This window comes from Cervus canadensis, chromosome 5, assembly GCF_019320065.1.
Source record: "Cervus canadensis isolate Bull #8, Minnesota chromosome 5, ASM1932006v1, whole genome shotgun sequence".
In the NCBI taxonomy this organism is placed as follows: domain Eukaryota; kingdom Metazoa; phylum Chordata; class Mammalia; order Artiodactyla; family Cervidae; genus Cervus; species Cervus canadensis.
Window position 1 is genome coordinate 43,360,822 of NC_057390.1, and position 13,872 is coordinate 43,374,693.

The 13,872-nt window shown below is 36.1% G+C and overlaps 1 protein-coding gene across 1 annotated transcript in view; it reads right to left on the reverse strand.

Annotated features, from left to right (window-relative positions):
* Positions 1-13,872, reverse strand: part of LOC122442477 (dynein axonemal heavy chain 6) — a 248,413-nt gene that overhangs the window by 206,436 nt on the left and 28,105 nt on the right. The window contains exons 6-10 of the mRNA XM_043470348.1: positions 11,442-11,709; positions 5,977-6,111; positions 5,775-5,895; positions 4,816-4,930; positions 2,542-2,710 (exon numbers count right to left, since the gene is read on the reverse strand). Of these exons, the coding sequence (XP_043326283.1) occupies positions 2,542-2,710; positions 4,816-4,930; positions 5,775-5,895; positions 5,977-6,111; positions 11,442-11,709 (808 nt within the window). The remainder of the gene's footprint in view (positions 1-2,541; positions 2,711-4,815; positions 4,931-5,774; positions 5,896-5,976; positions 6,112-11,441; positions 11,710-13,872) is intronic.

The window sequence follows — 13,872 nt, forward strand, 5'->3', positions numbered from 1 at the left end:
GCTGATTTTATAATGTTGGCATGTCTTTCAAAGAATACTACCATAGAAATTAAAATATAAAGGCAAATATGGAAAGATTATGCAATTATGTAAAACTTCTCTCCTTGTAAAAAAACTATCAACAAAGTGGAAAGGCAAAGCACAAACTGGAAAAATGTATCAGTAATGGATATAGCAGATGGAAGGTTGATTATATTTAAATAGAAATTACTTGATATAGTCAAAAGGAATATATACTAATAACATGATCACTGACAGTAAACTTAAATAGAAAAATAGGCCAAGGTCATAATCTGAAATTTTTTAAAGGAAATGCCAGTCAACATCCTCTTCTTTCTCTTTCTCTTGTTACTTTATTCAGTAACATTTCTCGAGTATTTACTGATTGCCAGACAGAGCTGAGTATTCATGTAAATTGCATACCAACCATATGCAGTGGGTATTAGTAGGTATCATTATTACTCCCATAAGAAAATAGGATCTGGAGAAGGTAAAACATTTCATTCAGGACATACTGCTTCATAAATGACAGACCAGAACAGACACCCAGGTTTTTCTCATCACAACACCTATCCCCTTGTCCTTGTACAGGGGTGGTAGTTAAAGGAACATAACACTTTAAAGTAGTGATACACTACTTTACATCCATCAGATAGACAAAGACTGAAATGAATGCTAACATCTAGATTGCATGTGAGCAAAAGTTCATCCTTAAACCTTCCTAGGAAGGTTGTAAACTGACACAAAAATTTCTGGGAATTTATACACCAGTTCCAAAAGTCTTAATGAGTGAGCATATTTCTGACCCAACAGTTCCAGATCTAGAAATTTCTTCTAAGGGGAATAAAATCAGAGATGCATGAAAAATGTATAGACAAAGATGTTCTTTGCAGCATTATTTAGAGTAGTGGAAAAGTGATCAACAATAGAAAACTATTTACAAGATGTATAATACATTTCTATGTGAGAATGTTATATGGAAAAAAATACAAATTGACTTGGGAGATTTTTCATAATATATTGTGAAGTGGAAAAAGCAGCTGATAAAACAGTAAGTAAAGTATGATTCTCTTTTCACCCTTGGAAATAGATGTCTTGGTATAGTAGAGAATGCTTTTCTTTGTGTATTTCTGTGTTTTTCAAATTTTCTGCACTTAGCATATATTACTTTTATAATTAGAAAGATAAATGTTACTTTCAAAATGCGACAGTATTGAGGAAAAAAAGGAACTAAGAACAAGGAAGGAGAGAAAGTAATGAAAAGGCATGTGCAGTTAAAATTCAACTTTTAGAGAAAATGAAAACTATTACAAAGAGCACCAGCCCTTGAAACTGCATAGTTGGGTTTCCTGGGGATATATAGAGATCTGAAGGTAGGAAGCTTGATGAAACCAGATAAACATGTTTGGCTGTGTTTTTAGGTACCTGGTATGGCACCATCTTTCATATCTTTTTGCCTTTTCACACTGGATGTGAGAGTTGGACCATAAAGAAAGCTGAACGCCAAAGAATTGATGCTTTTGAATTGTGGTGTTGGAGAAGACTCTTGAGAGCCCCTTGGACTGCAAGGAGATCCAACCAGTCCATCCTAAAAGAAATCAGTCCTGAATATTCATTAGAAGGACTAACGCGGAAGCTGAAGCTCCAATACTTTGGCCACCTGATGCGAAGAACTAACTCACTGGAAAAGACCCTGATACTGGGAAAGATTAAAGGCAGGAGGAGAAGGGGATGACAGAGGATAAAATGGTTGGATGGCATCACCGACTCAATGGACATGAGTTTGAGCAAGCTCCACGGGTTGGTGATGGACAGGGAAGCCTGGCATGCTACAGTCCATGGGGTCGCAAAGAGTCAGACACGACAGAGCAGTTGAACTAAACTGATGGTGCCATAATCCAGGATCGACTAGGGGAAAGTTTATTGGGATAACATAACATGCCTTCTCTCTAGAATGCATTGCTACTATTCATTTGTACTATTTAATCTCAAACATCTCAAATTACTCTAAGATCAACATCCTCCCAAGAGATTATGCACTGAAAGCACCAAGTTTGCTCCCATGATTTTCTTCTTCTTGCCTCTAAACCACTGTTTATCTCTTTCATTTATACCACTTTACCTGCTTCTCTGCCAGTTCATGCTCACAATGACACCTGAACTATAAGCTTCTTGGGGGCAAGTATTCTGTCTATGCTTTTCATCACTCTGTACCCAACACTGAGCATAGTGATTGGTACACAGTAGATACTTAAGGAATATTTATGGAGTGAACACATGAGGAACCTTTAGCAAATGCCTGTGAGACTGACTGCAATATTCAGCACAATAGATGTTTTCTCTGCTATTAGATACTTGTTGATATGCTGATTTTCATTCTTCCATTCCATATGTGCACAGTAGACTGTTTATACTGTGAAACCCTCTAAGCATTTCTCCTACTTTTTCCAGTACACAAAATATAGCATAATTCATAGAGCATAGCAAGCACTTCTCAACGAATCTTGTCCAGTGAATTTTCTTAATTGTATCTGAATTTACCTTTTTATCAGTGACTTCAGGTTTCTCTTCTGTAATCCATTTCTGAATGACATCTGCTGAAGGTGTTCGTTTTAATTTGTCAGTGAGGTAATTCAAAAGAGAGCTAGCAGAATTTACTGTTAGGACATGCATTGTATTCTCAATTAGATAGTCATTTAGACGAATAAAGCTTGAAAAGAAAAAAAGAAAACAGCTTCAGTTTTCCATAGTCACTGCATATTTTTGAAAGTGACTCTAAAGCAAGTATTTAAGTTTTAAAATATAATTTCTCTTTGACTTTCTATTTATATTGTGATATCAGGGATTTACTGTCTAGAAGAGTTGTTCTTAGACATTCTTCACTCTAAAACACAAATATACAGCATCAATTTAGCTAGATGTTCTAACCATTCAATAGGGTATTTAATGAGCAATATAGTTATGAAAAAAAGCACATAGCTCATCTAGCCAAAGGGGCCATAAGAGGTTTTTTAAAGATGCTTTAAAGAAGAAATTAGTAAATACACGTCTGTGACTTACATTCTAATAGTAATGAAATGTTTGCTATTCAGTAATTGTTGCTGGACAGCAACTGCTAACCCCAAGATGAAAATTTAATGCTTCCCTACTTGAGTGCTTAGAATGCAAACTGAGTCAGCAAGGCATTAGGAATAACTTTTTATTCTGCTTAAGTGGAGCCTAAGGTGCCTCTAGCCTGTGATAATAGGCTCAGGAACTGTGTCACTGCTTTCTGTTGCAATACAAGCATTATTATTCGATTATCTCACATTTAAGTGTTAGTCACTCAGTCGTGTCCAATTCTTTGCAACTCCATGGACTGTAGCCCACCAAGCTCCTCTGTTCATGGAATTCTCCAGGCAAGAATACTGGAGTGGGTAGCTATTCCCTTCTCCAGGAGATCTTCCTGACCCAGGGATCAAGCCTGGGTCTCCTGCATTGCAGGCAGTTTCTTTACCATCTCAGCCACCAGGACTGGGACACAATTAAGGTTAATCAAATAGCTGTAAAAGCTGGCCCAAGTTAACGAGCACAGAGTAACAGTCATCAGTGTTTTCTAGTGCCACATACACTCTTCAGGTAATATTTGGTTATTTTGTTTGCAAGGGTTACTTGCAGTGATGAAGTTTTAGAATGATGCAGAATCCAGTTGGGTAAGCAGGTGGGTCACAGCTCAGTTGGTAAAGAACCCGCCTGCAATGCAGAAGACCCCGGTTTGATTCCTGGGTCGGGAAGATCCGCTGGAGAAGGGATAGGTTACCCACTCCAGTGTTCTTGGGCTTCTCTTGTGGCTCAGCTGGTAAAGAATCTGCCCGCAGTGCAGGAGACCTGGGTTTGATCCCTGGGTTGGGAAGATCCCCTAGAGAAGGGGAAGGCTACCCACTTTAGTATTCTGGCCTGGAGAATTCCATGGACTGGGTTGCAAAGAGTCGGACATGACTGAGCGACTTTCACTTTCACTTCACTTCAAGCAGGTGGAAGGTCCTGGTGAAGTCTGGAAGGCAGACTTTCTTCCCTGGTCTCCTGGTGACAAAACCTGACTCAGAAAGGCGGTGGAACTTGGTGTGGCCACACAGCTGCCTGTAATTCTTTAGGGACCAAGACAGGTGGAGCAGGCTCTCCAAATCCATTGGAAAGTCCAAGTGTCAGTCGCTCAGTTGTGTCCAACTCTTTGCGACCCATAGACTGTAGCCCGCCAGGCTCCTCTGTCCATGGAATTCTCCAGGAAGGAATACTGCAGTGGATTACCACTCCTTTCTCCAGGGTATCTTTCCAACCCAGGGATTGAACCCGGGTCTCCTGCATTACAGGCAAATTCTTTACTGTCAGATCCACTGGAGAAGACTCCAAATCTCTATGTGCCTGGCTTCTTACTACCACCTGCCTGGTGCTCCTGACTGGGCTAGAGGGAGACAAAACCTTAGAGATCAACGAGGAGTTCTTGGCCCTTGGACATACCCACCGTTCTTTCTGGACACTTTGTTGGGTGGCAGCTGGAGGGGTGGGTTTCTGGGGCCTTCATTCAGGTTACTGGGTCCCTCATCACTACTAGCAAATCCTGTGGTAAAGCTTTAACTTTAAAAAGTTTTTTTGCTGTGCTGTGTGGCATGTGGGATCTCAGTTCTCCAACCAAAGATCAAAACCTCATCCTCTGTACTGGGAGTGTGGAGTCTTAACCATTGGATCACCAGGGAAGTCCCAAAGGCTTTGACTTTTAATGAAACTTGAGAAGGATGGAAGCTCTAGTTTTTCCTGAAAGAAAGAATAACCATTTACCATGTCAGCCTCATGCAGTGATGCCTTTTGCTGGCCTGCTCTGTGTAGGTCATTTTATCAGAGTCTCCTGTAGGCAACTCAACGAGACTTCCGCTTTCTGGCATTTTAAAAGGACCTACGAACAACAGAAGAGGCAATAACAAGAATCCTTCTGTAAAAATTCCATTTCTTTCAATATGGACTAAGAGACAAGTAAAATTTAAAACTTACAAAATGCTTTGGTTCATGAGATATTTCAGACGCCAGGAAATAACCCAGTTATCCAAACAAATACCACATCAAAGGATTTCAACTCAACAAAAGATGCTAGACAGCTTACTCACATCCCTTTTAATAGGATCTGATTTTCAGGAACACTTTTACTCTTCTTTTCTGCCTGCATAAAATTTTCCTTTAGCCTTCCTGCCAGGTGGGGCCAGTCCTGAGATTGTCTATACTAATAGGTCGAACATACATTTAAGCAGAGAGACCCTGAGTCAACTATAAAATGCTTGTGAAATAAAGGTTCTGTAAACCAATTTAGAAATACTATACACAAGCAGGGGTAATGCAAGAAAGATTCAGCATTTACTGTTTTCCCCCACTTTATAATATACAATGAATTTATAATCTATCAAGCAATGTTTGGAAGAACTGAATTATAGGATCATTATTTTAAACTCAGGGCTTTGCAGGTGCCTCAGTGGTAAAGAATCTGCCTGCAATTCTGGAGACGTGGGTTCGATCTCTGGGTCAGGAAGATCTGGAGAAGGAAATGGCAATCGACTCCAGTATTCTTGCCTGGAAAATCCCATGGAAGAGGAGCCTGGTGGGCTACAGACCATGGGGTTGTAAAAGAGTCAGACATGACTTAGCAACTAAACAACGGCAGTTTAAACTTAAGAAAAGTAGAAAGAAAACAAGTTAACATTTCAGAAAGCCACCACTTCCAGTCCAGCGGCATTCTTTCCCTTTCATACCCTCAGAAGATTCACGTGCACAGTCATCAGGAATAAATCCTGCAGCACGCAGAGCAACTCGGCAAGCTTTTCTGACCACATCTTTTGCCTCGTTTCGAAATTCTTCTAGGCGCTCTGTCACCTAGACATTGATGAATATATATCATTAGTGGCACCAAAGTATCAAAAATGGGGGAAAAACTCTTGAAACAAATTTTCTCACCTCTGCTAGCCGTACAACTTGTGCAGCTTTAAATTCTTGCAGGGTGTAGGTATGACATTTTTCAATAGAACATAGTCCCATAAAACTCAATTGATAACACAATTCATTTATTTTAAGGAGAGCTGGTCGCAAATACTGAATGAAAATAAAAAATTATCATTGTTTAGTTAAAAAAAAAAGCTCAACTTTTAAGGTATAAAATATTTGGAAAGCAAGAATGGGAATTAAGAAAAATAAATGGCTCTATATGTTAATTTCAGCTACAACTACAAAGAACATACATTAAAAAGGGACACTTCTGAAATTCTATTCTGGAAGTATTTTTTGAGTTATCAGATTCAATTTGTCTGAATTCCTTTCTTTTCATTTTGAATACACATGCTTTAACTATGAAGTTGAGGGCGAGAAACAGAGGAGTGGGCAATATCTTAAATTTTACTAGGTTTGACTAATAGCTAGTAAAAGATTCTTAGTGTTCCTGAGGACTTTACAATGTCCAGTCACCATGATAATGGAGGTGCCCATCTATTGATCTAAGAGGTTATAATATAGAACAACGACAAATTTCACTGTACAATTTCAGTGGGTAACAGTCACTATTAAGAATCTATCTTGCAGCATGGTCTGGGAGAATGAGTGGAATTATTTGTGGAATAATGTCACATAATGTAAGTTAATCTTCCACTATGCCATCATCATAAATCTGGGTTCTAGGATGCTGGCTTTGAAGGCACATGTTCCAAGATTGTTTCTAGGTCATTCCTCCTCACTTCTAAACTAATCAGAGGAGGAGCAGATAAATTATATTTTTTAAAAGTTTAATTTACTTATATGTGACAGTGGTTTAAGTACTATATACAGCACACTCTTGGACTCCTTTCCAGGAGTTTCTAAAACAGGACAAACAATAGTCATTTAAATGTCATGAAATAGTGCTTTAATTATTTATTCTAAGTACAAATAAAAGGAAGTTACAATTAGTAGAGCCCTCAGTGAAGAGATTTATTTGAGAAAACATCTAGGAAGTAATTTAGTCCCTAAGATTCATCTCATGGAGGAATTTTCATGATAAAAGAAGCAAAATACAATATTGTAAATCAACTATGCTTCAATTTTAAAAAGAAGCAGAAGTTTACAGGCGATGTCTCTGAGTTGAAATAAGATATTAAATGAATTAATATGAAAACAGAAGTAGAAATGAGACTGTAATCAAAATTGGGCAGCAAAAGTAAGAAAGTCCAGTGTACTGTGCAGAAAAAGTCTTGAACCAAAAATATAAGTTCTTTTATTAAAGGGATAATTAGCTAGGATCCAGGTGGACAGCAAAACTGGTATTGATGGTCTGCCAAAAAGTGAGAGTTTGACAGTGGGAATTTGGGATATACATACACACACACACACACACACACACATATAATCTGAGAAATTACTTTGGCTTAACTTAAATATCTGGCTATCAGCATAAAGGACAAAAGAGAAAGTTGTTGTGAATGTAAGAGAGACTGAAGCTGTTTTGTTTTTTCCTCTCATGATTGTTTCTGCTGTTAGCAAATTTCAGATGGAATTTGGGTTAGGTGGATCATTCCTGGGCTGGTATATCAAGAGTGCCCATTGAAGGTGATAAGCATTAGCATTATTTTAATATTTTATAATAAGTATAAGTAGAATATGACCTTTAAAAATTATAAATCACTATGTTGTACACCTGAAACATGTAATATTATATGTCACTTGTGCCTCAATAAAAATTTAATTAATTAACTGAAACACAACAGTCAAACTACTAGAGTCAATAATAAATTCTGCAAAATTTTAGGAAATAGGCTCAATATACAAAAGTCAATTGTATTGCTATATAGAATATATATATATACACATACACACATGCACGCTGTTTAATATGGGGCTTCTCTGGTGGCTCAGACAGTAAAGAATCTGCCTGCAATGCGGGAGACTCGGGTTCAATCCCTGGGTCAGGAAGATCCCCTAGAGAAGGGAAAGGCTATCCACTCCAGTATTTTTGCCTGGAGAATCCCATGGATGGAGGATTCTCCATCCATGGGGTCACAAAGAGTAGAAAATGACTGAGAGACTAACACTTCAACTTTCACACTTTATACATATATCACTTAGACATATTCTACAATACACATATATTCTACACATATTCAAAATGAAAAAATCCAAAGTGAAATTTAAAAAAACAATTCCACTTACAATAAATAAAGAATAAATAAAATATATTTAATAAATAAATTAATAAATAAATAAAATATATGGGAATTAATTTAACAAAAGAAATGTAAAATATATACCCTGAAAACTACAAAACACTGTTGAAAGAAACTGAATAAAACCTAATAAATGGAAAAGGACTCTATGTTCACAGACTTGAAAAGTTAAAGCCATTAAAATGGCAATACTTCCTAAATTGATCTACAGATTTGAAACAATTCCTACCAAAATGCTAGTTGGGTTCTTTGTAGAAATTGACAAATTGATCTTAAAATTCATGTGGAAATTCAAGAGTCCCAGGGAACTTACACTTCTTAATTTTAAAATTTACTACAAAACAACAATATTCAAGAGAGTGTGGTGCTGGCATAAGGATAGCTGTAGATCAAGGGAAAAATAGAGTTCAGGAATTCTCACATTTACAAGCAATTGCTGACAAAGGTGCCAGGACAATTCAATGGAAAAAGAATAGTCTTGCAGCAAATGGTGCTGGGACACCTGGACAGCCACATGCAAAAGAATGAAGGTGAACTCCTACCTCACACCATCAGCAAAAATTAACCCGAGATGGACTGAAGTCCTAAATGTAAGGCTTAAAACTATTAGAAGAAAATATAGGGGTAAATCTTTGTGATGTGAATTGAAGCAATAGTTTTTTAGATATCATACCAAAAGCACAAGCAGCAAAAAAATGGATAAATTAGACATCATCAAAACTAAAAAATTTTGAGCTGCAAAGGATAGTATCAAGGGAGTGAAAAGACAGCCCATAAGAAAAGTTTTGCAAATCATTTCTCCAATAAGGGGCTTGTATCTACAATACAGAAAGAATTTTTACAACTACAGGTAACCCAATTAAAAGTGAGAACAGTATCTGAATTGATAGTTCTCCAAATAAGATTTACAAGGGACCAAACTTATATGAAAAGATGCTCACCACTGTTAGCCATCAGTGAAATATAAATCTAAACCACAATGAGAGGGGTGGGATTGAGAAGGAGATGAGAGGGAGGTTCAAGAAACAGGGGACATATGCATGCCAATGTCTGATTCATGTTAATATTTGGCAGAAAACCACAAAATTCTGTAAAGCAATTATCCTTCAATTAAAAAATTAATTAAAAATATAAAATGATGTGAAAAAAGAAAAAACAATGAGATACCACCACCACACAACCAGTAAGAAAGACTATAATGAAAAAGGCAGATGTAATAATGGTGAGAAAATGGGGAAACTCCAGCCTTCCTATTTTGTTGGTGGTAATGTAAAATTGTGCAGTGGCTTTGGAAAACTGTTTTGCAGTTCCTCAAAATGTTAAACATAGAATAACTGGTCATCTGGCAATTCCACTCCTAAGTATATACCCAAAGAAATAGAAACATGTCTAGACTAAAACTCATATAAATGTTCATAGTGGCATTATTCATAATAGCCAGAAAGTGGAAGAACCCAAATATCTGTCAATAGGTAGATGGATAAATAAAACATATGTATCCATACAATGGAATATTATTTACCAGTAAAAAGAAATGCCATGCTACTACATAGATGGACCTTGAAAACATGCTAAGTTAAAAAAGTCAGTCACAAAGAACGACATATTGCATGGTTTAATTTATTGAAATGCACAGAGTGGACAAATCAAGAGAGAGAATATGTAGATTGGTGGTTGATCAGAGCTGGGGCAGGGGTTGGGCTGGGGGAGTCAGGGAAACCTGAGGTTAATCAAGGAGAGTGATCACTCTTTTTGGAGTGATAGAAGTGTTCTAAAATAGACCATGGTGATGGTTGATCATTCTATGAATATATTAAAGCCATTCAATAGCATACTCTAAATGAATGAATTGTAGGAATTCTATTTCAACAAAGTTGTTATAAGGAAATTTGGGCACAGATGCTAATACGGTTGGTTACTAAAAATAATAAAAAGAAAAATTTCAAGGATATCCCTTCAACATGGTCAGAAAAGAATGAAAAGAACCAGCCCTCCCAGTTAACTTGTAAATATAAGACTAGTGGTGTGTGGTAATGATAGCATCTAATATTAATAGATATTTAAACAAACAAAATGAGTCTTTTGGTAGTATCAACCTAAGATTAAAATGATGTGAACTTTCTAGTCTGCTTGGACTACATTAAAAAGAAGATATTATCAAGGTCAAAGGACTACTGGTATGAATGGTGGGCAAAGAGAATGACAATCTCAAGCACATGATATAAGGAAACAAACTTAAGGATTGAGAGGCTAAAGGAAGGAAGAACTATTCTATTTATCTAGGAATAAATTAATGAAACATATAATGACCAAGACACGGTAAAAGATGAAAGGTGGTAAAACAGCGGTAAAATAGGTTCAAATGATTGATAGATCCTTAGTGAAATTAGAGGTCTAGGGCTGAGTTTGATATCAAGAAAGATTAGAATCTTTTCGACAACTCAGAATGCTTGATTGGATGGAGGACTTGAGATGGTACATCTTATATACCTGTCTTTGTACTAACATCTTATGTGAATTGTATTCCTTTCAAGTTCATTTATTGTGCAACTGATGTCTTGATCAGATCTTTCAGACTACCATATGCAAAGAGAAGGAAATGACCAGTAAAATGCAAACTTGAAGTTTCTGATGTGAGAGGGTGGTGATTCAGTGTCATAAAATAGACATAAAATAACAGTGATTACAGTTCATTCCCAGGGGCCAACCAGAAAACTTCTCCTGCAAGTTGAAATTCAAGAAGTAGAGATTTTAAATATGGCCACATGCACTTTAATAGTTCCTTTCCCATGATTATCCCTTCCTCCAAAGTAAACACTAAAAATTTCCCTACTGTTTGAATTCATGATTGAAAATACATGCTACATTGGGAGATACTGGCCCAATGAAAGCAATGAAAGCAAGCCCACAAATTATTTTGGACCATATAGTCCAGAGGGTCTCAAAGATAAGAAGAAGTAATAGGAGTTGCTAGCCTGCTCTATTCAAGAGGATGCACAATTTTCCTGATCAACAACAAAAGGAATCATGAATCCAAACCTCTAAGGCTGCTTCTAAACAAAGGGGACCTGTGCAAACCCTAGGTAAAATGTAGAAACACATTAGACTGCTAGACCCTTAAATGACAAATAGGACAAAAACTGTCAATTCTCTTAAAAGAGGAAATATTCTATTTTGGAGATTAATTTTTTTTCTGTTAGTAATTCTTTTAAAATATGATTAACAAATACATACATGATTAACAATAAACAGATTTTTTTGTAGAGATTTTCGACATCCACTGATTTTTTTGGAGCGAACATTCTTCTTCCACACGTTAAAAGCCTTCCATTTCCGAAAAAGTGAAAATATGGGAATCTTAGTGAGTTCTCTGTGATATAGATATTCCTGTTCCCATCGATCAATTTCGATAAATTCAATGTCATTATTATAAACATGTGTTACTGCCTTTTTGCTAATAGTATAATAGTCATTTTTATTGATGTTCTCATAATTCACAACCCTATGAACAAACAAAAATTGGAGCAAATGAATATAGTAGTCAACATAAAATTAAGCAACTGCATTACTATTTTGTTTTAAAAAGGTAAAAGATTTCTGGAAAATAAATGTTTAAAATTTTTTAAAATTCTAACAGACCACTTTGAGACTGAATAAATTATTTAAGAAAAGGGAGCTACTTTTAACAACAGTTAGACTTACTGTAACTCTTAAGTGTTTTACAATTTTGGCAGTATGTTTGATAATTTCAGTTATGTGGTTTTTACAAAAACAAACCAATTGTAGATTTTTAAAGTGAAAGATACCTGGAAATAAGTTTTTATTTATCATTGATTGTTTAGAAACTATTCAATGATAATAGTGTGAAAGAGTTTTACTCTACCCAATATTGACAGAACTATGAAAAAGATCAAAACAAGAAAATAAGAATTGGATTAGAATCAAGACCCAGATTAAACTTTAAAAAGTCCAATTTATCACCACATATCAAAATAATTGTTAATGAGAAATTGTTTATTTCAAGATATTCCTCTTTCAACTGTCATTAAGGGTATTCTTCAATCTCATTCATAATAAGAAATAGATCAAGCAAAGGAGTAAAGCAAGAATGGGATAAAAACCAGAGCAAGGATAGGAGCGGGAAACAAAGGAATGAGAATAGAAAGGCGATTCCCTAAAACTTCTTAAAATCTTGCTTACAGACACAAAGATATTTTCTGTAATTTTAGCTATAGCACTGAAATATTGGATATTATTTAAATGTTTATTAACAGACCAAGTGCAAAATATGACATGGCAAAAACAAGACCTCAAATTGTTTCTGTGTTAAACTATGCAAAAATTGTAGTTATGTATGTTATACAATAATTCTAAAAATTACTATACAAAATTCAGACAGGAACCCTCCAGTGAAAATCAACTGTTTCCCATGTCTATTTTTCTCTTCCAGTCCTTAGCTCTGCATTCTGAACCTGAGTTCATGATCTTTAGCACAGCCTTCAGGTCACATGTAAAATACCTGAAATTACACTTAGACAAATTTATGTACATATGCGGGATAAGTTTTTTAAGGGATTGGAACAAAATTCTCATATGCTTTGTGTCTGTTAATCAAAAAACGATGAACCAGTGGCAAAAATAATTTTTAGGTTTTAATTTCTATTTTTGTTTTAATAACACTAAGAAAAATATTTAAAAATTAGGGCATACAGGACCAGAATGAAAGTGAACTCAAAGCAAGAGCTCTTTAAGTGAGCACAAAAGGGAACTAGGGGGCTGGTGGGCTGTGGAGTGGGGGGAATCTCAAACGTCTCTCCCCCAATTCAGTGCTGTAACAGAAGAATTTCAACTTGCTTAGCTCCTACCTAACAGCACTGTCTGACTCTGTCTGTGTTCTAACTGACTCACAGCAGAAACATTTGGGAAAATGCCAGGTATTACATGTTGCTGGTAAGTTGTATAGAAAATATTAAAATGTTTTTCCTTTCTTCTTTGTTAACAGCTTAATATATAATTAGGGCATTCTTCAAGTGATTCTCTACAAAGTGGGAAATTTCAACTTGTCTCTGAAACTGTAATCAACCTTAGATGTTTCATTAACTTCAGTCATCCAACCAACCTAAAAGCAAGAAAAACAGTTCACTAATGGCCCTTGTGTGTGCGTGTCTAGAAAACTTACTCTGTGTGGGTCTATATGCTACTAAAGGCCCTTCAATTGACAGAAGATAGCAGGCGTGGTCCATGACATTGAATTTTAACTTATGGGTTCTCAGTGCCACAAAGAGATCCTTTTTATTTACATTTTCCTACCTATTCAAGATTCTCATTCTCAAACTCCTAAGCCTTTTCCTCCACTCTACATCTTTACTCCTCACAGGGCAAACAAACACATGAGAGTCTTTTTAAAATTTGGATCATCAAAAATACTTAGGAGTATATCTACCTAAAGAAACAAAAGACCTATACATAGAAAACTATAAAACACTGATGAAAGAAATCAAAGAGGACACAAACAGATGGAGAAACATACCGTGTTCATGGATTGGAAGAATCAATATTGTCAAAATGGCTATTCTACCCAAAGCAATCTATAGATTCAATGCAATCCCTATCAAGCTACCAACGGTATTTTTCACAAAACTAGACCAAAGAATTTCACAATTTG